A 23,202-nucleotide genomic window follows, 5' to 3' on the forward strand; every position below is an offset into this window, starting at 1 on the left:
AGTCTCCCTGGCCTCTGGCCTCAGCCACCTTGCCCCTCTCTTCCATTTCTATCCTTTCACATCAGCAGAAGTTGTATCTCTCTCTACTGGAACCCTGTGACATTGTCTAATATCTCCTCCTTAAAAAAAAAAAGCATTCTTTGTGTCATTCATCCTGCAAAAGAAAATCAGATCCACAGAAAAGAAAGTCATTTCAGTTGCAGCTTGTTTGCAAAGACCCACACAAACCTCTTGAATCATACAGAAGGTCCTCATCATGAACTTTACACCACTCCACTCCCCCCTGCCCAACTCGGGGGCCTCCCACCTCCCATTCCACAGTTTCCCCATCAGACCTCAGTCTCCAGATCCCCCTTCCCCAACGTGGCGAACTGAAAGCTTAGTTCTATGCTCAGATAAGCTGGTCTGGGAGAGCATGGACCCGGTCATCTTTCACGAGCACGTTAGATTTCTGCCTAGTACAAGACATTGAGAGCACTCAGATGCTTGGGAGGAAGCAGAAAGGTTAGATTCAGGTGTGTCTTACAGTTGTGATGAGCTTTGATTTATCCCTTGTTTTAAAATGGTTTTGGTCAACCAAACCATTAAGGACTTACCCTATCAAGCCCTTAATATTCTCTCAAAATTGAGGTAGGTCTAATTATTTGCTTTGTTCAGCCGAGGGACACGTGTGTGTGTGTTTGTGTGTGTGTCTGTGTTTGGTGGTTGGGTGCGCTTTCTCTTTGGACTAAAACTCTCTCCCTCGCAGCCACATGACAGATGATGACCGCTTTTTGTGCTGCCAAATACATTGCTGTCCACTCAGTGAATACTGTTACCTGACTTCCATTCCAACCCTGGGGGAATCTGGATTCACAGAGGAATAGAACCTTCTTACAAAATCTGGAGCATGATTGCAATTTTACTTTTGAAGCACCCGCTTCCCAGAGGAATAGCTAGTGATTGATGCCACTGTCAGAAACCCAGATGCACACACTCATACATGAGCCAGGAAATTACATTAACAGCTCGCCCAGCAGGCCAGCACTGACTCACCCACTTGCTCCCCTATGGGAGGAGAGGTGATACGAAACCCAGGGCAACAGCAGGGAACAAACAAAGGAAAGGAGTTAGGGGGGACTGGGCTCTCAAATGTCCACCGGGTTTTTTTCCTTCCTCATCTTCTGCCGAGGGCAGCAGCCACAGGCTAAGGTCTGTAGTTATTTTGCTATGTGACCAGGATTGTGGGGAGTTATTTCATTTGTCCTGGAAGTGCACTGTCAGCTTGTTCTCACGGTGCATGTACAAGGGTGCATACAGCTCTACACACATACCTTCGTGCTTAGAGGTCTACATTTTCCTTTGGGGTAGAAGTGACCTACCTAGGCTAAGCTCATGCTAGGGTATTTGTCTCTTTGGAGAGCAAGTTAGTGTTGATTCCAGCAGGATGGGGCGGCAGAGACTGGTTTGTTGCTCAGAAGATGCCTGAAAAATACTGATACCATTAGGGCAGAAGAGTGGAAAGCAGTCCAGCAGGCCTGCTGGCGACTTGTGAGTGTGAGGGGGTTTATCGGTAGCGGCAGGCCAAAGCGTTGACATTCTTGACCACGTAAAAGCCCATGGTGACTGGAGGGATGACCAATGTCCGGCCGGCCCGCAGGGGGCGGGGCTTCAGTTCTGGGAGGGTCCCATCGTCCACCATCACTAAGGGCTGGCCGTTCAGCTGCACTGACCTACAGTGAGGAAAAACAGCATGGGACTCGTTATTGCCTTGAAAGGAAGCCATCGCAGCAAAGCCTGGGCAGCCTCAGATTGCCCCGTCTGCTGACCGTGCCCGGCTGGCTATCACTGACTGATACTTACTCTGCCCAGGCTCTCAGATGGGTGCTTTGATAACACACTCGAACATCCCAGCAATGCTCTGAGGAAGAAACTGTCCTTGCCCCATTCTACCTAGAGTACTTAGATGACTTGCCCAAGGCTATACAGCTTGTAGTCCTGGGAGCCAGGATTTGAACACAGGTAGTCTAGTTCCAGAGACATATCATTTATTTTGACAAGTTAAATGTCTCTGAGGCAGAAGCTGAAAAGTGTCTCATGTCTCTTTTTTTTGTCTTTAAATCATAACAGCAGTTCAGTTTGACTCTTCTACCTAAAGAATTTTCTTCTACCTAAAGTGTGGAATGATGCATAGGCTTAAGGTGACTTCAGAAATTCCTATTTAACTGGCATCTTTCATTAGTTTATTTGAGAGATGAGAGAACTGACATTGTGTCACTTGTCTAGGGCAGTTCTGGAGGAGGACAGAGACTTATGTGACAACCTTCCTTTCTCTAATCTGAGCATGAGTTTCCATATCTAATATTTAATGAATGTTTACATTTTAGAGACACAAAGAAGTAGGTGATAAAGCAGGCATTTGTGATCTCAGTTCAACTGCGTTGCTTGCTTTTATCCTTCCTGTTATCAGTCATTTTCAGCCCTGAGAAGGACTTAGAGGGCAAAGGGGAACAGCTCATCACCCATCCTAGGCCTGTGGTACAGAATCCAGACAGTCTCCCAGCTGTTTCTGACGGGGGAGTGACTCGGACAGCCAAGTACCCACTGAAGCTCAGTTTTATGGGTCAACAGAAAAGGCCAGAACCAGGCCACTAGCTGGAAATAAGGCTGTAAGTCACTTTGGAAAATCAGCATTACAGTGATGGCTATTTCTGGGCCTTGCCCAGCCTCCAGTGTGATAACATTGTAGTGGTATCATCTGAGCTGTGAAGGGAATAAACCGTTAGAAATTGATAAAGAGGTCTTGGTTTAGTGTTCCTTCTGTGCGATGAATGATAGGTTTAGAGAGAGATCATCAGACCCCTTGCTCAGTAGAGCCATGAACCCCCAGAGATAAGTGCAATGTAAATTGCTCCCAGGGGAGAGCTGGGCAGAGAGACAGCTCCAGGCCCGGCCCGACGTGGACCAGTTTGGGCCCAGTCCAGATCTGACAGGCCAGGGGGCAGCCCCCCTCTCTTGTTGGTATGACTGAGGAATGAATGAACAAGCAGGGGGCTCCTGGGTGGAGAGCCAGGCCTGCCTCTGGAAGATGTGGAGGTGTGAGAATTGAGATCTAAAGGTCAATGTTGACCTCACCAAACATGCAAGAGTCTTCTGTGACCCTCTCTGGTGAATACAGCATACTCATTGGAGTGGAGGGCAGGGTGAGGAGAGGGGGTTCAGGTGCAAAAAAAGCCAGGACAGGTCTTCACAGTGTATTTTATTATTTGGTTCTAGGTTGTGTGAATATCCAACAACCAGACATATGCACCATCAAATACTAGTTCAATAATACTAATTAATCTTTCCAAAGCATACTCAAATTGCTGTCACTTGAAAACCTTCAGTGGCCCCTCCTATATATGGAGTTAGGTGCAAGCCCTCCCCCTGAGGAGTTAGGCAACACCCCCTTAGATTCAGATGATCCCAGAGTATTGCCATCTCTGGGTTCTAGGAAGTCAAAACAAAGTGTGAGAAGCAAGCCTTTTCATTTCCATACTAATAACGAGTAGTTATTCTGCAACAGGCTCCATTCTGATTTCCTTATTGGTTGGTTAAAAAGCTGACTCAGGTATGGTTGGAACCAGGGAGCATGATCAAGACTGTGGACTCGTCTCTAATTCCAGGAGCCGGCCACTAACTTCCTAGACGGCTCTGGCAAGTCTCTTTACCTCACTTCCCTCAGTTTTGCATCTGTGAGAATATAGGCTATGTAGGATGTAGTACGAATGAAATGAAATAAAAAATGTGAAAGTGCTTTGAAAGCATAGTGAGCCATGTAAGTGGGAGATGGTGTTTTTTTTTGTTATTCTTTTCATTGTCATTCTGGGTAGGTAAACTTCTTGGTCCTTGTACTGTGGCACTGACGAATTTCATGACTCCTTTCCTAAAGCCCTCTCTTCCCTTGGCTCCCGTGGTAGCGTTCTCTCTCTCTCTTTCCCTCTCTCTCTCTCTTTCCCTCTCTCTCTCTCTCTTTCCCTCCATTTTCCTCCTTCATTTCTGCATGTTGTTTCCTTTTTGGGGGACTGTTCCCTTATAGCTGCCTCTCAGATGCTGGGGTTGCTGGTGCTTGGTCCTGGGACCTCTTTGCTTCCCACACTACATACTCCAGCTGGGTGCTGTTACCAACACCCAGGACTTTAATTACTATCTGCATGTCGATGCTTCCCAAACCTGTATCTCAAGGCTGAATCCTTCTTCTAACTTATATCTCCACTTGGCTGTTCCACAGGAACTTTATAGTCACGTGTCCAAAGTCAAGATCTTCTCCTCAAACTCTGTCCTTTTCTCTGCCTTCTTATCTTTGGGCTGGTACCACCCTCTATAAGATTACCTAAGCCAGAAAGCTGTGGTCATCTGGGTCTTCTCCCTCAGGTCCCAGGTATGGAGTCGCTAAATCCAACCAATTCTACCTTTAAATATTTTTCAGATCTGCTTCTTTCTCTCCCTTCACTGCTATTATTTTAGTTCAGAGTTTTCCCTGTGATCTATCTCCTTGCCCCTGGCCTTGCCTACCTCTCCTGTGCTGGCCACATTGCTGACAGGGCCATCTGCTGCTGTCCCTGCTTCAAACTCTCCAACAACGCCATCCCTTCCACCTTAATCTGGACGATGAAACCAAGCTCCGGCCACCTCCCCAGTCTCAGATGCTGCCAGTGCCCCTTACTGCAGTGCTACCTGTGGATCACAGCCCTCTGGGGGTGGGCTTGGGCTGAGTAGGCAGTCATTGTAAGGACATCATCAGTATACGCATGAACAGCTTGTTCCCAATGAAAAACAGTTAAATTTTGCCCATAAATGAGGTAGATCTTTCTCAAATGAAAATGTCAGTAGATCCTGGTGGGAATAAAATATACCAGTTCATTAAAAAAAAAAAAGTAAATATTTTTCAAATGTGAATGCCTGTAGACACTTGGGATTAATAAGACACAAGTTCATTTAAAACTGCTATAAAATTCCTAATAGATTGTTTTGGGAGGAAGGGGGCATCATGTGCTTTTTTCAAGCAAGAGGTTTTTAAAGGGACAAGTACTAGTGTGGGAGGGCTATGACGTTTGTTGCCATTACAAAGGAACCTGGGAACCTGAGCGTACCTTTGGCCCAGCGTGGCCAGATTAAATGACTTGTAGTTCCGCTTTGGGTTGTTGTGTGTGGTGCTCCCTCCTCCTCCTCTGCGGGACTAACTGCCCCGGGGCCCTGCCGAGCCTGCTCTCGTGTTGCCCCCTCTGGGGAACCTTCTTTGACCCCTGGGTTAGGAGCCCCAACTCTGCACTCTCGTGTACCCAAAGCTTATAACCACCTCACTGCATTGTAGGGACTTACCCACTCTGCCCCTCACTGGGCTGTGAGCTTGATGAGGAAAGGCACAGTGCCTTTCACCCCTAAATACTCGGTGCCTAACCAAGTGGCACAGAATTGGGATGGAATGTTTTCGGAACAAGTGAATGGACTTTTGAGGCTCTTTCACATTATTTCTGGTATTCCTGGACTGAGTTTCTCCAGCTCTGAAGAGGCTCCCTGGAGGCTTGCTGAGCGTCTTTACGGATTTCATTAATGTACCCATTGCTGGTGCTCTCAGTGGCCCTGGAGATGTTCGATAAGACCTGAGTTATTGCTGACTCTCACAGTCACTCACTAGATAGCTTGTCCCAACTGGACATGTGGCCGTTGATCATTGATAGCGTTTTTTCATCCTTAAAAAAGATCTATATGGCCACCTCTTAGCTAAGCCAACTTGAGTTAATTTTGTGAGACCTTAAGTCCTCATACAACCTTGTTTACAAAGTTCCGTCACTGTAACGATGGACAGTGTGCTTTACCACCTCCATTCTAATTTTCCTGCTTACGTTTTTATTTTGATATTTATCCTATTACCCAGTTAAGTCATATCACACTAAATATTACGATTATCTTCCACTCTTATGCACTGAACAACTTGTAAGTTTACAAACATATGTTAATGATAAAAAAATCACTGATTACTGAGCACTGTCTATGCAAAAGGCAGGATGCTGTGATTTATTCTATCACATTTAGTCCTCACAACTACCAACTGAGGCAGGTGTTAGCATCCCTACAGATGAAGACATCAAAGTTTAGAGGGGTCTAAGATTCACCTAAGTCACATAGCTGGTAAGCGGTAGAGCTGAGATTTGCCCTGCAGCCCTTCACCATAGTCCTATTTGGCCTCCCTTGTGACTGCTAAAAGAGCCCTGTGAGGTACATAGGCAAGTATTATTATTATTATTTTTGTAACTTCACTATTGAGATGAGGTCAGAGAGGTTAGGTGGCCTGGGCAAGGTCACATAGCTAATAGGTGGCTAAGCTCTGTCTTGGATTCAGGCCTACTGATACCTGTTTCTACTATTTCGTGCTGTTCCCCAATTCCAGATGGCACTCACTAGGATCACGTTTCTTTCTTTGAAAACCTTTCTTATCATATTTTCATCACATTCTGGGACCTCCTTCCTGGCCTGTGACATTTCAAACCAAATGCTAAATGATCCAGTCTATGTTGAGCTATTTCTCTTAATTCCCTAGTTGCTGAGGGCTTTTAAATTATCCAAATATTAGGACAACTGAGTTTTTATCACCATCTGTTTTTTCAAAGTCTGAATTGCTTTGTTCCTAAACTTGGTTTCTTTGCATGCTATTTGAAATGGGATTCAGTGTCTCAATTTGGAGTCAAGCCCTCTGCTTCCCAGGTCTCTGTGGGATCCCCTTGGCTGGGTCACCCTCCTTCCCCCACCACCTGTCTACAATCTCTGGTCTTCATGGCTTATTTTATGGTTCTTGCTAGCCATGGATACCGAAGGAAGCTTTCAGCTGTTCTGAGGTCCCAGGGAAGCAAGTCTAGTGAGCATGTCCTTTGCCAGTCTTGAAGATACTTTGCTGGTCTCTGGCCTGACTCTGGCTGGACTTTTGTGGGAGCAGAGGCAAGGGAAGCCTGCGTATTATCGGGAGCAGCCTGGGGAGCTAGTGTCTGGTTTCTGCTGGCATATTTAGGGCCTTGAATGGGACTTAGAGATAACTAGTTCCACCTCAGCCACTTTGAGAAAGTGATTTGCCTTCTGTGAGCTTGGGTTTCTCCATTTGTATGACAGACTAGATGAACCCTAAGATTCTTTCTGGCTCCCACATTTTTCAGGTTGGCTGCCCACAGCCTAATAGCTAGCCTGAAGCAGAGTTTAATGCCAAATTCAGAGTGATCCTGCACAGGTAGAAATGTGATCATGACATTCACCTGTCTAAATGCTCAGTAGCTTCCTGCGGATCCTAGAACATTCTCCAAAGTCCTTACAAGACCCCATGAGCGAGGCCATTTACCTCCGTCTGCAGCCCGTAGAGGCCCCTGTGGCTGCTGCCCATTGCAGCTCCCCACCACCTCCCACCTCCTTGCGTTCTGTGTTCCAGTCACAATCTCTCTACTCTCAGGGTTTTTGTACATGTTGTCACTCTTCCTGGAAGCTTCTCCGTATTCCATCCCTGCTTCCAGCCTCCTTTGCCCTGCTAACTCCTACCTGTCCTTCAGGTCAGGTGCCCGCAAAGCACTCCCTATCACCCAGTACTTCTCCTGTCTCTGCACTCGTCACAGCACTGGGATCGCTGACTGCTTGTCAGTCCCTCCCCTAGTCAGGAAGACCATGTGTCCGCCCTGCTCATCTCGTGCTCTCCTGTCCACTAACCCACATATAGCAGGTGCTCAGTAAAAGAAGGATGGGATATAAATACACGGGTAGACGAACTACAGTCTGGAAGGAAAAGACACTGTGGTGGGAGAACAGAGACTTGAGTTAGAGTCCACATCTGAGCATGACGTGTGCAGGCCTAGAAACGTCACAGTTGGCTCTGGTCTGGGTTTCTGGATTGTTAAATGAGAGAGAGGGAGGGAGGGAGGGAGGGAGGGAAAGCAGGAGTGGGGAGCAGAAGGGAGGGAGAAAGGAGGAGAGAAGGGAGAAGGTATAATAATCTGAGGAGTGTGGGGCGGGGAGGTCATCAGCTCCCTTTGCTGCTCAATAACCCGCACAACCTCCTGGCTTCGACTCTGGTGCCAGCGTGCTTCCCCGCGCGCCACTAGAGGTCCCCCTTGCTCTTCACAACGGTGCTGAGAGCCCGCGCGCCGGCTCCCCCGAAGCGGAGCCCCTGCCTCTGCCCCTCCAGCCTGCTCTCCGGTCCCGGCAAGGCCCGGAGACGTGCGCGGCCCTTGGCCTCCTGGAGCAACAAACCGCAGGATCACTCCAGTCCCGACAAAAACTTCGTTGCGGTGCACTCGGCACCCCGCGCCCCCGCAATGTGGCTTATATTAAGGAACCGTCCGAGGCCGGGCTGCGATTCCTGCCGGGGGTGCGGCTTCCCGGCTGGCGTGCAGGGAAGGGGGGCGCAGGTGCGGGGCTGGCGGCAACGCGCGACTCAGCGCCTGGCTCTCCTGCCTGGGTCCCGGCGCCCCGCCCTCCCGCCAGCCGCACCTGTGTGCGCTTTACAGGCCCACGAGGCCCAGTTGCCCGTGGAGGCCCCCTCGCTGAGTTAGGAAGCTGGTGTGTGCAGCTGCCCTGCCCTTCTCCGGCTCAGGGGCAGGTTAGAGCTGGGAGGGAGGCCGGCCGGGTTTGAGGACGGAGGGACCTCGCTCAATTTCCCTGCTCCGGGAGAAGCTGTGCATCTGGAGTAGCTTAGAGAGGAGGTTCCTTTGAAATGGCCGTGAGTGATGCTACCCGCTGAGGAGGGCCGCTCGGAGGTGGCCGCAGCAGGCTAGTCCCCACTTGCCCAGCTGAAGCAAAAGCTGTAGGATGCTCACGGCCCTCTCAGGGGAGCTCCTACTCCTGAGGGGTCACTGGGAGGATTACTTCCTCCCAAGCGTGTCCTGAAGCTTTCTCCTACGTGTTAGGGGATTGTTCTCCTGCTAGGCTAATTGTTCTCATTTCTAAATTTTCAGTGGCACGTGGTTCAGTGCCTTCTTGCGCGTGATAGCAGTTCACGTTAATGCTTGTCGGGTTCCACTCAGTCAGCCTCTCCAAGGGTTCTCATGTGGTTGGTTGGACACTCCAGTCCCTTACTCTGTTGTTGTTAAAGAGAGGAGACAAAGTGAAAAATGGAGGTGAACGCTTCCTTTTCCCCTTACCCCTTGAAAAGCCCGCATTATATATGAAGTTCCTGGCCACTTAGACAATTTGAGGCCGATAAGATCACTTGCCCTATGTCCTGTTCTTTGAGAGCATATTGAAATAATGAGGAGTTTCAATCTAGCTTCTGTATCACCGAACTAGGACTCCTTTATGCAAGCAGGGCTGGGGATTTTTAGGCAAGTTGTTAGGGATGTAAGCTTTTCCTGTTTGCAGTTAGGTTTGGGGGTCACGATTTGATCTGTGTTCTGTCCAAGTCTGTGTAATAATGGTTTATGCCATCATGGGATCCCACCATCTGCTTCTAGTGGTTTAAAATAACAGCACACTTGGCAAACAAGGTGAGAGCCCAGCTAAGGAACCTGGATTTACACTGATATTGTTAACTTCCAACAGAGGAGGCAGTCATCTGGGGGCACTCTGGGAAGACAATTTGATTCTGTGACCATCTCAAAGCTCCATGTCATAGGCATATCACACTCAAACCACAATAGGAACCAGCTATTAAAATCATGGAGACTTTACCATGTGGTTAACCCTGTTCCCTCCCATTGTAAAGACTTGGTGCCATGATCGCCGACATTCACAAATGTTATGAAAGGGGTATTATTCATAGTCCTACTGTTCTTTGTGTTGTACACATTCAATTATAACAGATGTAATCCTTACCCACTATGACAGAAAACACAGAAATATGCAAATGTGTGGTCAGAGGCACTATAATTAACACATTACACAAGGGGAGAGAGAGAAAGAAAATCAAACTTCATGGCCTGGGTTTCAAGGCCTTCTGCATTCTGGCACTAATATATTTTTATGGCCTCTCCCCTCACCTCATAAAGCATCCTCTATTCCAGTCATGTGAGACGATATGCTATGGCCCCAAACAAAATGGCCCTTGAACTTTCGTACTTCTAAACCTTTAGTAAGCTCATTCCATTGCCTGGACTAGCCTTCCCTCCAGCATTTCCTAGATGTATGGCTCATCCTTACAGCTCCTGCTCAATGGTCCTCAGCCCTGAGGATTTCCCAGATTCCCAGGTTAGAATTCAACTCTCCCTTCCTTATGCATGCATCCTCCTATATTTACCCTCTGTGGTCGGTCTTGTCTTAAAGTATCCTGTGTGGGGAGGGACCAGGTTTCCCCAGTCCTAATTGTGTGGAGCTGGAAGGGGCAGTAGAGGATCAGAAGCATTCTCTTTATTACAGGCAGTCTGCAGGCGAGATCAAGAGAGTCAGGTAAAAGGGCAGGCGTGTGTGTGCACAGACAGGTTTTCCGTATGTGAGGGTACGAAATAGAGTCCATTAGTCATGCCCAGAATGAGTTCCATTACTGTAAGGTCACGGCTTCCTGGAAACCTATTCAAATATGCTAAACCAAAGGGATAAATAGCTCAGTTTGATCAGATTTTGACAGTGTTCCTATAGCGTCAGGTGCACTGGTATACCCTCAAAAGGGAAAAATAAGACGTCCCGGTGGCACAGTTTCTGCTCCAGGGTCCACAGATGTCAGAGTACAAAGAGTGTGGTGACTCTGAGTTGTTCTAGAGAAGGTGAGTGGGGAGGAGGATAGGCTGTCAAGCGACTGCTGGTGTTTGGCAGCTGGTCCACAGCTTGGAGCTCCAACCCCTTGTCTGAATGAACCACATCCTGTTGTGGGTTCCCGATGCTTGGCAGCCAAAGAAATACTGATTCAAGGCCCTGGACCTGCTATAGGGATGAGGTGGATTAGGACTTTTCAGTTCCCTGAGGCTTATGTTTGCCCATCACCTAAACCACAGCCTCTGGAGGATGTGGAGAAAGGAGAAGACAAGGATAATTTCTTCTCTGCCCACCAGAACTGCCTATGTATTCTGCCTCCCTGCCCCTCGGTTTAGAATCAACTGCCCAGAAACGTGTTAGCTTTACTCTAAAGTGCTCATTTACCAGGATTTCATCTGGGTCACCTGGAACAGAACGGAAATCTCTGCTTGCAACGAGGGTCCCCGAGTGAGTGGAGCTGGGGTGGGGACACCACAGTATTGATGGACAGCTATGCAGAGAGATTCCAGCTGCTGGGAGCGATCTGGAAGAAAATGTATTCTAGAGCTGAGAGCAAATGAAATCTCTCAGAAAGTAACAGTGAAAATGCTGGATCCCTAAACATCTTGGTTTAAGATGTCAAGTCACTGTAAAATATAAAAGCATTTTGTAATCCTCTAATCTGCACAGAGATCTGTACATTACTAATCTGGGAGTTAAAACAAAACAAACAGTAAAACCTTTGGGAACCGTACACATCTTTCCACTTAGTCATAGAGAACTCCCAGGGGCTCCTGGCATGTTCGCACCTTTGGCAAAATGGCTTAGTGCCTGAATGAAGAATAGAATCTGGGTGAAATCAGAGATGCAAATCAGCTGGAATCTTGTTCCAGCATTTTCTAGAGGGACAATAGTTCTCAACTCTGGCCACATATTTGAATCACCTGGGGAGCTTTAAAAAATACTGGTTTCTGGGTCCCAGTCCAGAGACTGATTTAATTGGTCTGGGGTGTGGCTTGGGCACTGGGGCTTTTAAAGGCCCCCAGGTAATTCAAAGTGCAGCCATGGTTGATCAGCACGGAGCTGATGACGAAAGAGTGGGAGTATGTTGGTAGCTGGGGCAGGGGTCGGGGATCAAATAGTTTTCTAACCATTACGTTCTAAATTTCTTTTGAATAAACAGGTCTTTTCTTACTCTTTTGGAGTACCATGTAAGAGGCCACGTTTTTTAAACTAAAAAAAACATGTGAACTTTTCAAAGGCAAATTTTTTGTTGAATAGTGTAGAGTGAGCACTTCTATTTCTGCAGAACTGCTGCAGTTAATGTTTTCCCTGTAGTGAGTACTCTGGTGAGATGGATGAGCTCCTCAATATGTACCAGGGAAGTGTGTGCGTGGCACTTCACAGCAGGAATTCAGAACCAAATCCAATGGGGCATCTGCACAGATAAAAAACTCTGTATTTCTTTAGCACTGAGAAGGAAAAGTGTGCTTTTCTTGAAAAGCAAGGTCGCTAAAGTCATTTGGATTCCTCTCAGGTCTCGGGCTGTGTCACAGAGAGCTCCCCACAGACAAAGAGCAGTTCAAGCTCTCTTCAGGCAGAAGGCACTAAGGGGGTTAAATATATCATTCAGTACGCTCACTATATTTTCCAGATATGTATATAATTAGTTACTTAGATAATGCTGTATGCATTGCTTATAGCTACTATCTCTTTAGGAGCCACCAAAAACCCTCAAATGAGCACAAGGGTGAAAAGAATCCAAACTCCTCTAAGTCTTGTTGAGTAAGCGTACACTGAGTAAAAATTGGAAGGCTTATTTCTCTACACTTTTACTTCTCCTTATTTTTTCTACAGACTGACTCTGAGCCTTAAGTATAAGAATTCTTATAAATACATATAGTCATATATATTTATATTTATACTTTCACAGCATCTATTTCAGACTTTCTGAACTGGAACACTAACTTGAACTTTGCTGGTTAGAAGTACCACCTTCCTGTTCACCCTCAACCATTTCGTAAATCTCCCCAATCCCAGGCATCTCTCTTGCCTCTCCTTGCTCCCAGCCTCTGCGGCTCCTCTGTCCCTCTGAGGGGCTCTGAGTGGCCTTTCAAAAGGCCTGCAGGTGATGTGGTTACATGTGCAACAGCAGGGCCTTTACCTCCAGGAAAAAGAGGTCTCCATCATCTTTTTTTCTGACATTTTAAAACTGGCACCTGAAGCCCTGCAGAGGTTAACAGGTTTCCTCACACACTCTCAGCTTAAAAAGCACTATTGATGTTCCTTAGCTCTTACAGAGCATCAAAGCAAATTTGAAACGCATTAAAGTAATGAATATAACAAATGAAACAAAAAAGAAACTAGAAGAAAATAAAGATATATATTTATCTGATTTCAGGAATATAAGTAGATAACCATATAAATGGAAAGAAGGAACCACAAAGCAATAGATTTAACTGTATAAAAAGGGAACACTTCTGTATGTCAAGATAACACCCTAAAACTGAAATAGGTGGAAAAATAGCAAATAAAATGCTGAGGAAAATATTTCAACACATATGATAGGTAGCAAAGGGGAAATTGCCTTATATTAGAAAAAACTTACAAATCATTAATAAAGTGGATAACAGCCCAATAGAAAAATACACAAAGGGGATGTAGAAAATTCACAAAAGCAATAAAATGCTAATAGATGCAAAAATTTCAACCTCACTAATACTTAAAGAATACAACTCAACATAATAATACTGTTATTCATTATGAAGTTGGAAAAGATTTTAAAATATTACTGTTCTGTGTTGGTGACGTAAATTGTAATAACAAAATGTTCACATTTCCTACTCCTTCTCAGACCTCCACAGCTTAGCTTGTCTGAGGTAAGAAAATTGAACAGTTAATCATATGAGATAAGTTTATATAACTCAGTGGATTCCAAGGTGAACAGACGGAGAGTGATCAGGGAACCTGCTATTTGAGGAATGGCTGAAGAAGCTGAGATTGGAGGCTAGAACTCTAGGGGAACACATATTGGAAAATCGTTACAAGGATGGTATAGATTTACTCTGCTTAATTTTTCTAAAGCAAGGATAGAAATGGGAAGAAAACACCCTTTGGCCGCAAGTAAGGAGGATCTTTCCTGCAATAAGACCTGTCTAGTCCTAAAGTGGGCCAACTCATGAGATGAAGAGTCTTATCAAACAGAAGCTGACGGGCTTTTTGTCAGGGATGTTATAGAAGAAACTTCTTGATCTCTAAGAGTGCTTCCAAAATTTTCCTCTATAAAGTCATCTTTTAATAATTTCAGAACTTTTATAGAGTGGTTTATTTTAAGAAGAAACTAATTTAAATGATCCCAGACAAGTGAGGATAATGGAAACCTGCAGGGAGTACATCTGGTCGACCAGAGTTCAAAAACTCCAAGTACCAACTAATATAAGCAGTATAGAACTTGAACACTTAGATGTCTTGAATCTGCTGAGATATATGGAGTAATGGCCCCTTCGGTCCCAGAAGACAGGTCTTCAGGTTTTGTTTCTGAGTGAGAATTCTTGGTATAGAATTCTTAAGGTTAAGGTTTTTCCTAAAGCTCCTTTTACCAGATCTGTCCATGTCCCAAAATAAATGTGATGCTTCCCGATATCTGTGGCGGGTCAGGTGGTGGCCAGTTCAGACCTCAGAACTTTTCATACTAGCTAAGCTCTGAATCTGGAGATGAAGTATCATAATGTGGTCTGTTCCAACAGGGACATGAAGATATTTTTAAAGTCTTAGCACCTGGGAGTTACTTCAGTATTTTCAGAACCTCTCTGTTTGGCTAACATCAAATGACACCTCTCTAAAGGCATGCAGTTAGATGCCAATGTTTTCCTTTGATATAGGATTTAATGAGGCTGAAATCAAAGCAAAAGTTATATCCCAGAGAGATGGAAAAAATAAGCAGTACGTAGAAAAAAGAAGAAAAAGATGTTCGTTTCTTCACAGAACAGGCAATAAGATTCCTGGTTCATAGGAGGCTTGAAATTCTTTCGGCTAAAACATGGCAGCTGAAGGAGAGGCTCATACAGATATGAAATTTAAACATTTAATATGAAACCTATTAGCCCCAAAGCAGAAATATTCTGCACCTCTCTCATGGCACCACCCACAGTCTGCTTCCTGTTTGTTTTTTTTGCTTCTAATAATAGAGATGAACTTTTTGAGGGCAGAGACCTCAGAATCCCTTTCCCCTCCAAACATCCCTATTAAATAGCTCTTGAAGGTCAGGTGATGACGTGGCCTGGCAATCAAGAGACATTCTGATCTGAAACATCACATTAAACTTTACGTTCAGACTGTTTTCCTAATTTGTCTACTCGTGTTTCCCGAGTTCTTATTAATTATGGGACCACAATTCATTAAGAATTTAGCCAGATTAATTGCCACTGAAAGTCAGAGTGATGAAGAGGAAGAGTTATGTCTGGCACAAAGCAGGATCTCAATCAAAGTTGATGAATGGATAAAGATACATACTCTCCAGTTTCCCTGGGAATCCTCCCCTGACAGCATCTTTCCCTCGGAGGGTGGGCTCCATTAGGTTTGGGGGATCTGGCAGTGTCTGTGTGCATGCGGTCAGAATATAAAATGCTGAGATTGATTTTTAGAGACCTCAAGTTAAACCAACTTACAGGCACTCCTGGTATTTAATAATCATTTTGTTTGAGAAGAGCATAGAAGAAACAGAAGGGAATTCCCTGATTTTGCTGAGAAAATTTCCCTAAAATTCTGTGATTGGGAAATGGAATCTTAGAAGCAGCTCAAAGAAGAACTTTTACAGAGGATCTGAAATTAGGACTTGTGAAGAAAAGTTAATGGAAAAGGGATGAGTTAGCCTAAAGGAGAGAAAACTGGTGGGTCACCTAATACTTTTCAAATATATTCATAATGTATCATGAATACATAATACATTGTATTCTTAAGCCTAAGATGAAATGAACTCAGTATCATGACAGAGCTCGGCTATATATAATGTATATTTTTCAATGTCATTATAATTTTACATTACTGGACTCTTAGGGTAGCACAGTGTTGAAGGAAGTGCAGTGGACTCGGGGTCAGGAGAACTGGATGATAGGTGCTTTCTAGATCTGTCACTTAATAGTTGTGTGACTTTTTTTTTTTTTTTTTTTTTTTTTTTGCGGTATGTGGGCCTCTCGCTGTTGTGGCCTCTCCCGTTGCGGAGCACAGGCTCTGGACGTGCAGGCTCAGCGGCCATGGCTCACGGGCCTAGCTGCTCCGCGGCATGTGGGATCTTCCCGGACCGGAGCACGAACCCGTGTCCCCTGCATCGGCAGGCAGACTCTCAACCACTGCGCCACCAGGGAAGCCCAAGTTGTGTGACTCTTGAATGAGTCACTTAGTGCCCTAAAATTCAGTTTCTTCAACTCTAAAATGCTTCATGGTGCTGTTTATTATATATAAAGTCCCAGCCACAGGCACGGTCTGCCCCAGTGTTCCTATAAAATTAAATGTTCAGACAGGATTGAAACTGTGGGCACTCCTTCCCTAGACGTCTTTAGATATAGAGCATCTTCTGGTCCAGATGTCCTAGCTACAGACTGTCTGAGGGCAGGGGAGTGAACCAGACCACCTCAAAGCATTATTCCACCCCAGGGTTCTTAGCATCAGTGCATCAGAATAGAAGAACCAGTGTGATGAAAGTTGTTTCCTTCTTTTCCAATTTTTGGATCATTTTCTCTCCAAACGGAATTGAATATGACACATAGGGCAGAATGCTGGGATCTGGTGAGACACCTGCTCCTGGTTTGACTTTCCCCTACAAAGTGAGTCTTCCTGTTTTTTGATGTAAATTGCTTGCTTGACCCAACTTTATGTTGCTTTTCTATTTGCTGAAAGACATTGGAGATATTTATGTCTTGGGTAGAGATGATTCCCTAAAGGACAATGTTCATTGATTTGTGATCACATGAGGCATTGGGCAGATTCTCTCGTAGATGGTAGAGCTGCCCCAAAGGTGCTCTTACATTTACCTAGAAGGGGAAATATTACTGTCTTAGGTGTGAATGGTTAGTGTTTCCCCCAGAAAGGTGAGAAAGCAGTGAAAATGACAGGGGAGGGACCTACAGCTGGAGATTTTTTGCAAGAGAACTAGCCTGGTATAACTACCACTTTCTCTTGTAGCACCAGTTTCTTTGTGTGTCTTTTTGGTGGCTTGAAGAAGCTACTTTTCTGGTGACCATAGAGACAATAGGCTCCAAAAGTGAAGTGGGTGTGGGGGGAGGGAAATGGAAGAGACTAATAGAATTTTAGAGTTTGATGGGAAGCAGTAATCTTTCACCTCAACCTCCCACTGAGTAAGGAATCTTAGAGCACCTCTGAGGTGGCCATGGCCACTCATTCCTTGATTAATAGTCTACCTCCTGAGAAAGCCTGTCCTGTCCTCAGTTAAGCCAGGCATGCCTTTGGAAAATGAGCTCGTTTTGTGGTGAAATCTTTCTCTTTTAAATTGTAGTCCCTGGTTTTCTGTCATTTTAGAGGATCCTGGGCCAAATCTGTTTTCTTTCACTTAGCAGCCCTTTGAATATCTGAAGAAAGTCCTCACAACTTACCTTATTTTTCTTGTCTAAATTAAATCTCCCTATTTTCTTCAGCCATCTTTGAAGAATATATATTCCAGACACAGAATACCCTTCTCTGGTACACACTGCAGTTTTCTAAAAGTTTCCCTTCTTTTGTCCCATAGGGTATAGGGCACCCACCTTTTGTCTGGTTCCCAGAGTGAGAACCATCTCTTACATAAAGAGTTGAGACTTGAGTGGCGGGTCTTACGACTGGTTCACTCACTGATATCAGAAACAGGAACCTTCACTGTGGACCTGGATGTCTGGACTATGCCTGATGAGTGGCCTCAAAGGTGCTTCCTGTACAATACCTAACATCCCTGAGCCCCAAGTTCACATGCAGCTACCCTTTCGGAGATCTGAACTATTTCCAACCCTGATGGCAATTCTAAGAGAAGGAGAATTACCCCATGTTCTCTACCCATCAAAAAAGTTTGCCGGTATCTCCCTAATCTTAAAACCCCAGGCCAAAAGGCCCAACTGGTGGCTTGAATGGCACACTGATCTGCTTTATAGCCTCTTCCAGGTCCCTAAAGACAGAAGCAGTTACAGGTTCCCAGAGCTTTCCATCCTCTTCTGAACTGACATGGCTTCAGGCTACAGCAAGGCATTAGCAGGCACAGAACACAGAATCTGGCCCCAGAGGTTTATAAGAGAGAGAAGGAGACACCAAAGGCTGAAATCACTTCCTAGCATTTCCTTTCATCCTTTCCTGCAGTCTGCTGCACCAAAACCACACTCTTCCTGTGAGACCCCCATCCCAGAACCACGGAGGGCTCCTGCTCTTATGAGCAGTTACTGAGCAGGAGAGTGGGCTGTACCACCTGAACGTGTGCACGGCAGTCCCTGTCCGGCAGCTTATAGTCAGAGATGGCTCAGCACGTTCTCTCTAGAACGAGAGAGGTGTTAAATTAGTAGGAGTTCACAGGAAGAGGAACAGGCTTGGAGAAGTGAGTGAAGGGCCCAGAGTTCCATAGTGAAGTACTGGCAGGAATAGGGCTGGAATCCAGTTCTGTTGACTTCTAATCCAAAACTCTCTTTAATACAATATATGTAAAATCATATGTGTGTGTCTGTATTTATACTTCTATATGGATGTGCATGCATGGATGTGTGAAATTTTCATTTGTAGAAGGCTTCATTTCACCCATATGCTCTAATTTGATTCTCACAATAACCCCGCTTGACAGGTAAGGGAGCTGAGGTCACACAGGTAATGGTAGCCTGGATTCATATCCAGGCTTTCGGGTTCCAGCTCCCTCTTCTAATTGCATAACATTGCTATTTGATTTCAGTGGGTGTTACCAAATTCCTCTTCAGGACCCCTGTGGAGTGAAATTCTCTTTTCCCCTGTCCTTCTCTGACGTTGTCAACAAAGCCAGAACATAGCTCCTCACCGAGATGGTGACAAGGTTAGATGCACGAGAGCATAATTGGAAATGCAGCATATCGGTAAGCCAGTGAGAGTCACTTCAGTCACTCTAAAGAGCACGTATAAGCAGGACAGGGGCCAAGGTGTGGCCAGGTTCAAACATCAGAGCTGTGATCCTGGAGGCAGGGACACAGAGTTGGGTAAACAGGGTTAGAGGCCTGTGCCCTTGGCTGATGGAGAAACAAGCTCATAAAATTGTGCCACCCTGGACCATCATTTCCGCATGTTTCATGGTTTTGCATTTATGCAGTTCTTATGTCTTTTTATCATAATCTTAACAGATGTCTTATCCACACATTATCTTAAAAGTCTGAGAAGATGCCACTTTTGAAGAACATTCTTAGAGCAGTTGTTTCCCTCTTCGTCCCCAACTGGCTAGAGTTCTGAGTTGAGGAAGAGGAAGGCAATGGGCATTTACTGAGCGTTTACTAGGTATCAGGAACTTTACATGGGCTTAGGATTAAAGGATTTGCCCAGGTTATTTAGTGAACCAGAACCAAGTCTCCTGCCTAGAATGAAGACCAGGAACTCAGCACACCAGTCATGAACTACTGGGAAATGGAGAGAGGGGATAAAATGCTCACGGGAGTTCTGCTGGGATAGATAGGATTGAGGGGAAAGAAAAGTGGGAGCAACGTACTTATAGCCAGAAAAAAGAGCCAGTATGTGAACCAAGACTGAATACAGATCTAGCGTGGGCTAAAGAGGCTCAATAAGTGACTTCCCAGATTGTGTTTTGTTCCCATTGCATACAGTTGGAAACCAAATGCAAGCCACCAAGGTTGTTGTGAAACAGCAAACAATTATAGCGCAAATAGTTGTGGGCAGCTGTGGGAACACAAGCCACCTGCTCCAAGTTTGTAGCTTTGTTAAACTTGGTAAACATTAAAAAAGGAATGGGAGCGCTCCCAGTCTGTACAGTATCCCATACCCTTCCTGGGAGGCCTTCCTCCAGGATGGGGTGGCCTAGAGCTGCTTTCTGTGTTGCCAAAGTCTCTAGAAGAGACTGAGGGAGGTAGAGTATCACAGAATCATACACTTACAGAGTTTGAAGAGACTACAGGGCCCCCAGAATATAATTTCTCTCTTAATGTTCAGATAAGGAAACTGCATTCCAGAGAGGTGATGTGCCCAAAACTATAAAGTTAGGGGCAGAACTGACTCTTTTTTTTATTCTTACAGTGATTTTATTTATTTCTCCAGGGTTTTATTTACATTTATTTTTTATTAAATTAAAAATTAATCCAAATTAACCCCAAATTAAATCTTTTAATTAAATCCAAATTTTTAATTCATTAGCACTGACTCCTGACCTCTGAACGTCTGATCCTTTGTCCAGTGCTCCTTCCTTTAAGCCCCACAAGGTTTGTAGATGGAGACAAACAGGGAGTTACAGCACTACAGAATGTTACAGCTGGAATGGATGTGGTTCTTAACTACAACTGTTTTTGGTTGTCACATGACTGGGGGTGCTATTAGCATTTAGTGGGTAGGGACCAAGGATGCTAAATAGCTTAAAATGTGATCATCCTGCATAATGAAGAATCCTGCGGTCCAGAATCCAAGAGTGTCCTTGTTGAGATACATTTTGTCCATCGTTTGACTTTATGGTTGGGGACTCTAAGCCTAGAGACAGGGAGGGGCTTGACCAGGGTCCTAAAGGGAGTAAGCAGTCCCTGAGTGAATTAGCAGCAGCCTTGGTGCCCTCAGCAAAGTGGCACTCCAGCTCCCCACACACCCAGCTCCTGCTGCGCTCGCTCCTAATCTACTTCCGGGTCGGCACTTACTTGGACTTCAGGCCCTCCTGTCCATAGGGCTGCAGTAGGTACTGGTGCACAAGCTTGTCCCTGAGAGTCCCGGCCAGTTTAATTTTCTTTCTTGATCGGTGCAAGTTGATGATAAAAAGTGTAATGGACCCTCGAACATAGTTGTGGCTGATATCCAGAGAGAGAGAGAGAGAGAGAGAGAGAGAGAGACAGAGGGAAAGATGGAAACACAGTGGTCTGTTAGATGCTTCTAGATCATTTACAGGCTGCATGAAACAGGACTACCCCAGGAAAGGGCACTTATTTTAGGGTTCTTGGCCATCCTAGCCTTTCAAAGACAGGAAGGCCTTGTTACTGTGGTGTCCTGCAAAGAAGATACCCACTTCCCACCACACCCCTTTTGTTTTTGTTTAAATGTATTGCAATAATTTTAGAAAACAAAATATCTTTTCCTGAATATGGAAGTAAAATATGCTGATTGGAAAAAAAAAGGAAAAATATAGAGAAACACAAAGAAGAAAAAGAAAAATCCCCCATAATCCAAGTGTCTTAAGATATGATAACATTTTGGTAGATACCCTTCCAGTATTTTTTAGTTTATTAATTCAACAAATATTTACTGAGTTCTTTGACACATACATATATATATTTCTCAGTTTTTACATAATTGGGATCACATTGTTCATCAGTTTTTTTAGTTCGTGAACATCTTAAACATGCTGCCATGTCATTGTTATTATATATTCTTTTTTTTTTTTTTTTTTCAGTACACGGGCCTCTCACTGCTGTGGCCTCTCCCATTGCGGAGCACAGGCTCCGGACGCGCAGGCTCAGTGGCCATGGCCCACGGGCCCAGCCGCTCCGCGGCACGTGGGATCTTCCCGGACCAGGGCATGAACCCACGTCGCCTGCATCGGCAGGCGGACTCCCAACCACTGCGCCACCAGGGAAGCCCTATATATTCTTCACTTATTGAATATTAAGTCCTTCAATCATAGAAATTTATTTAACTTTATTTAACTAGGCTCCTCCTTTGGGGACTTACGTTGTTTGTAATTTTTTGCCATTATAAATTATGTGATGCAGGACTTCATTTATATAAACTTTTTGCACTTCATGATTATTTCTGATGGATAAAGTGCTGGAAGTTGGAAACACTAGGTCAAAGGGAATGCAGGGTATGATTCCTCACCAAAGCTGATTCCTACCCAGTTGGTGCCCCTCTCTGTGGGAAGGAAGATTATTTTGTCCCGGCTCTGTTGAACACTAGAGTGATCACACGATTGGCTTTGGTCAATGCAATGTGCGTGGACATGTTAAAACCTCTGGGGCAGAGGCTCTAGTAAGCAGCCCATATTTTGCCATGTCTCTTTTCCCTCTGCCAGAAGACCGACAATGTTGTTGAGAGAGGCTGCTCTATTGGTCTGCATCCTGGAATGAGGATGATGTGGAGAGATACAGCTGAGCCATGACAGACAAGTAGTGTGAAAGAGAAATACATTTTCTTATTGAAAGCCGTGAAGATTTGGAGGTCCTTCGTTATCAGAGCATAACCTCGTCTATCCTGACTAATATACACATTTTGATAATATTGATATTATCTAGAAAGCTTGTATCAGTTTGCTCTGATCACCTAGGTATGAGAGCACCCATATCCTCATACCCCTAAGAACACTGGATATTAACCTTTTAAAATATCTTTCTCAACCTGAGGGGTGATAATGGGATTTCAATGTTGTATTAATTTGTATTTTTAAAAAATTCACACTGAGGCACAGTATTTTTTTTCATTTGTCTCTTTGCCATTTCTTCTTTTGTAAACTGACTGTTCATGTCCTTTGCCCATTTTTCTATTGATATATAAAAACTATTTATCTATTAAAGATAGTGATCCTTTGTTTGCATGTATATTGCAAAATTTTTCCCAGTTTTCTTTGACTGATTCAGTTTGTTTGCGTTGTATTCTGATGTATAAAAGTTCAAAACTTCTAGGCAGTCAAATTTATTGACCTTTTTGATTTCTACTTTTGCTACTTTACCTACCCCATGATTATATAACTATTCACTTTTTGGAATCCTTTTAAACCAGCACAGGTTTACAAAGTGGCCCCATCCTGCTTTCAGAGGAGAAATTCAGAGCAACTCTAAGTCAACTGTGCCCACAGGAAAATATCATTCCCTGCAGAAACAGCACACCTCAGCCTCTGGGTCACTCATCTATGCCTCTAAATGTGCTAATTAAGAGTTGAGTGACCAAGGGCCAGTCATTGTGATAACTTGGACTAAAAAAAAATACAGAATACGGTTTCCAGGCCTCATCCCTTTATTTAATCCATTTGTGATTGGGGTCTGGGAATCGATATTAAAAAAAATCTTTCCAAGATATTTGGCAGATGAGTTTGGTTTGGGAACCACTTGCCTAGAGCAATCCATTAAGGTTATGAGAAGAGTTTCCAGAGTATACCCTTTTGGCTGTGTGTCCGGTGATTTTTCTTGCATCTGTAGGAGGGTACATTATTGCATTCAAGGTTTTTGGATACCTGAATTGATATTCTGATAAATTATTAAATGACTCCTCTATTTGGTCCCTCCTCCTCTGGTCCTTCTCCTCAGTCCCCTGAAGCATGTGAACTAGCTTTTGGAGCCAATGAGTTAGGTCAGAAGAGAATGCCCACTTATTTGTGCAGACTTGTGTCATCAGAGATCTGAAGGAAGACGCTGCTAGCCG

The 23,202-nt window shown here is 44.7% G+C and overlaps 1 protein-coding gene across 4 annotated transcripts in view; it reads right to left on the reverse strand.

Annotated features, from left to right (window-relative positions):
- Positions 1-355: 355 nt before the first annotated feature.
- Positions 356-23,202, reverse strand: part of HPSE2 (heparanase 2 (inactive)) — a 569,943-nt gene continuing 547,096 nt past the window's right edge. For 3 of the 4 annotated variants that reach the window (XM_032608392.1, XM_032608391.1, XM_032608389.1), the window contains 2 exons: positions 20,496-20,642; positions 890-1,712 (listed from right to left, as the gene is read on the reverse strand). In XM_032608392.1, coding sequence (XP_032464283.1) covers positions 1,547-1,712; positions 20,496-20,642 — 313 coding nt within the window. In that variant the 3' untranslated portion in view covers positions 890-1,546. Of the gene's footprint in view, positions 1,713-3,398; positions 3,469-20,495; positions 20,643-23,202 lie in introns of all 4 variants that reach the window. The other variant, XM_032608390.1, reaches the window with a different exon arrangement.

The sequence above is a fragment of the Phocoena sinus genome, chromosome 16, assembly GCF_008692025.1.
Source record: "Phocoena sinus isolate mPhoSin1 chromosome 16, mPhoSin1.pri, whole genome shotgun sequence".
Classification (NCBI taxonomy): Eukaryota; Metazoa; Chordata; class Mammalia; order Artiodactyla; family Phocoenidae; genus Phocoena; species Phocoena sinus.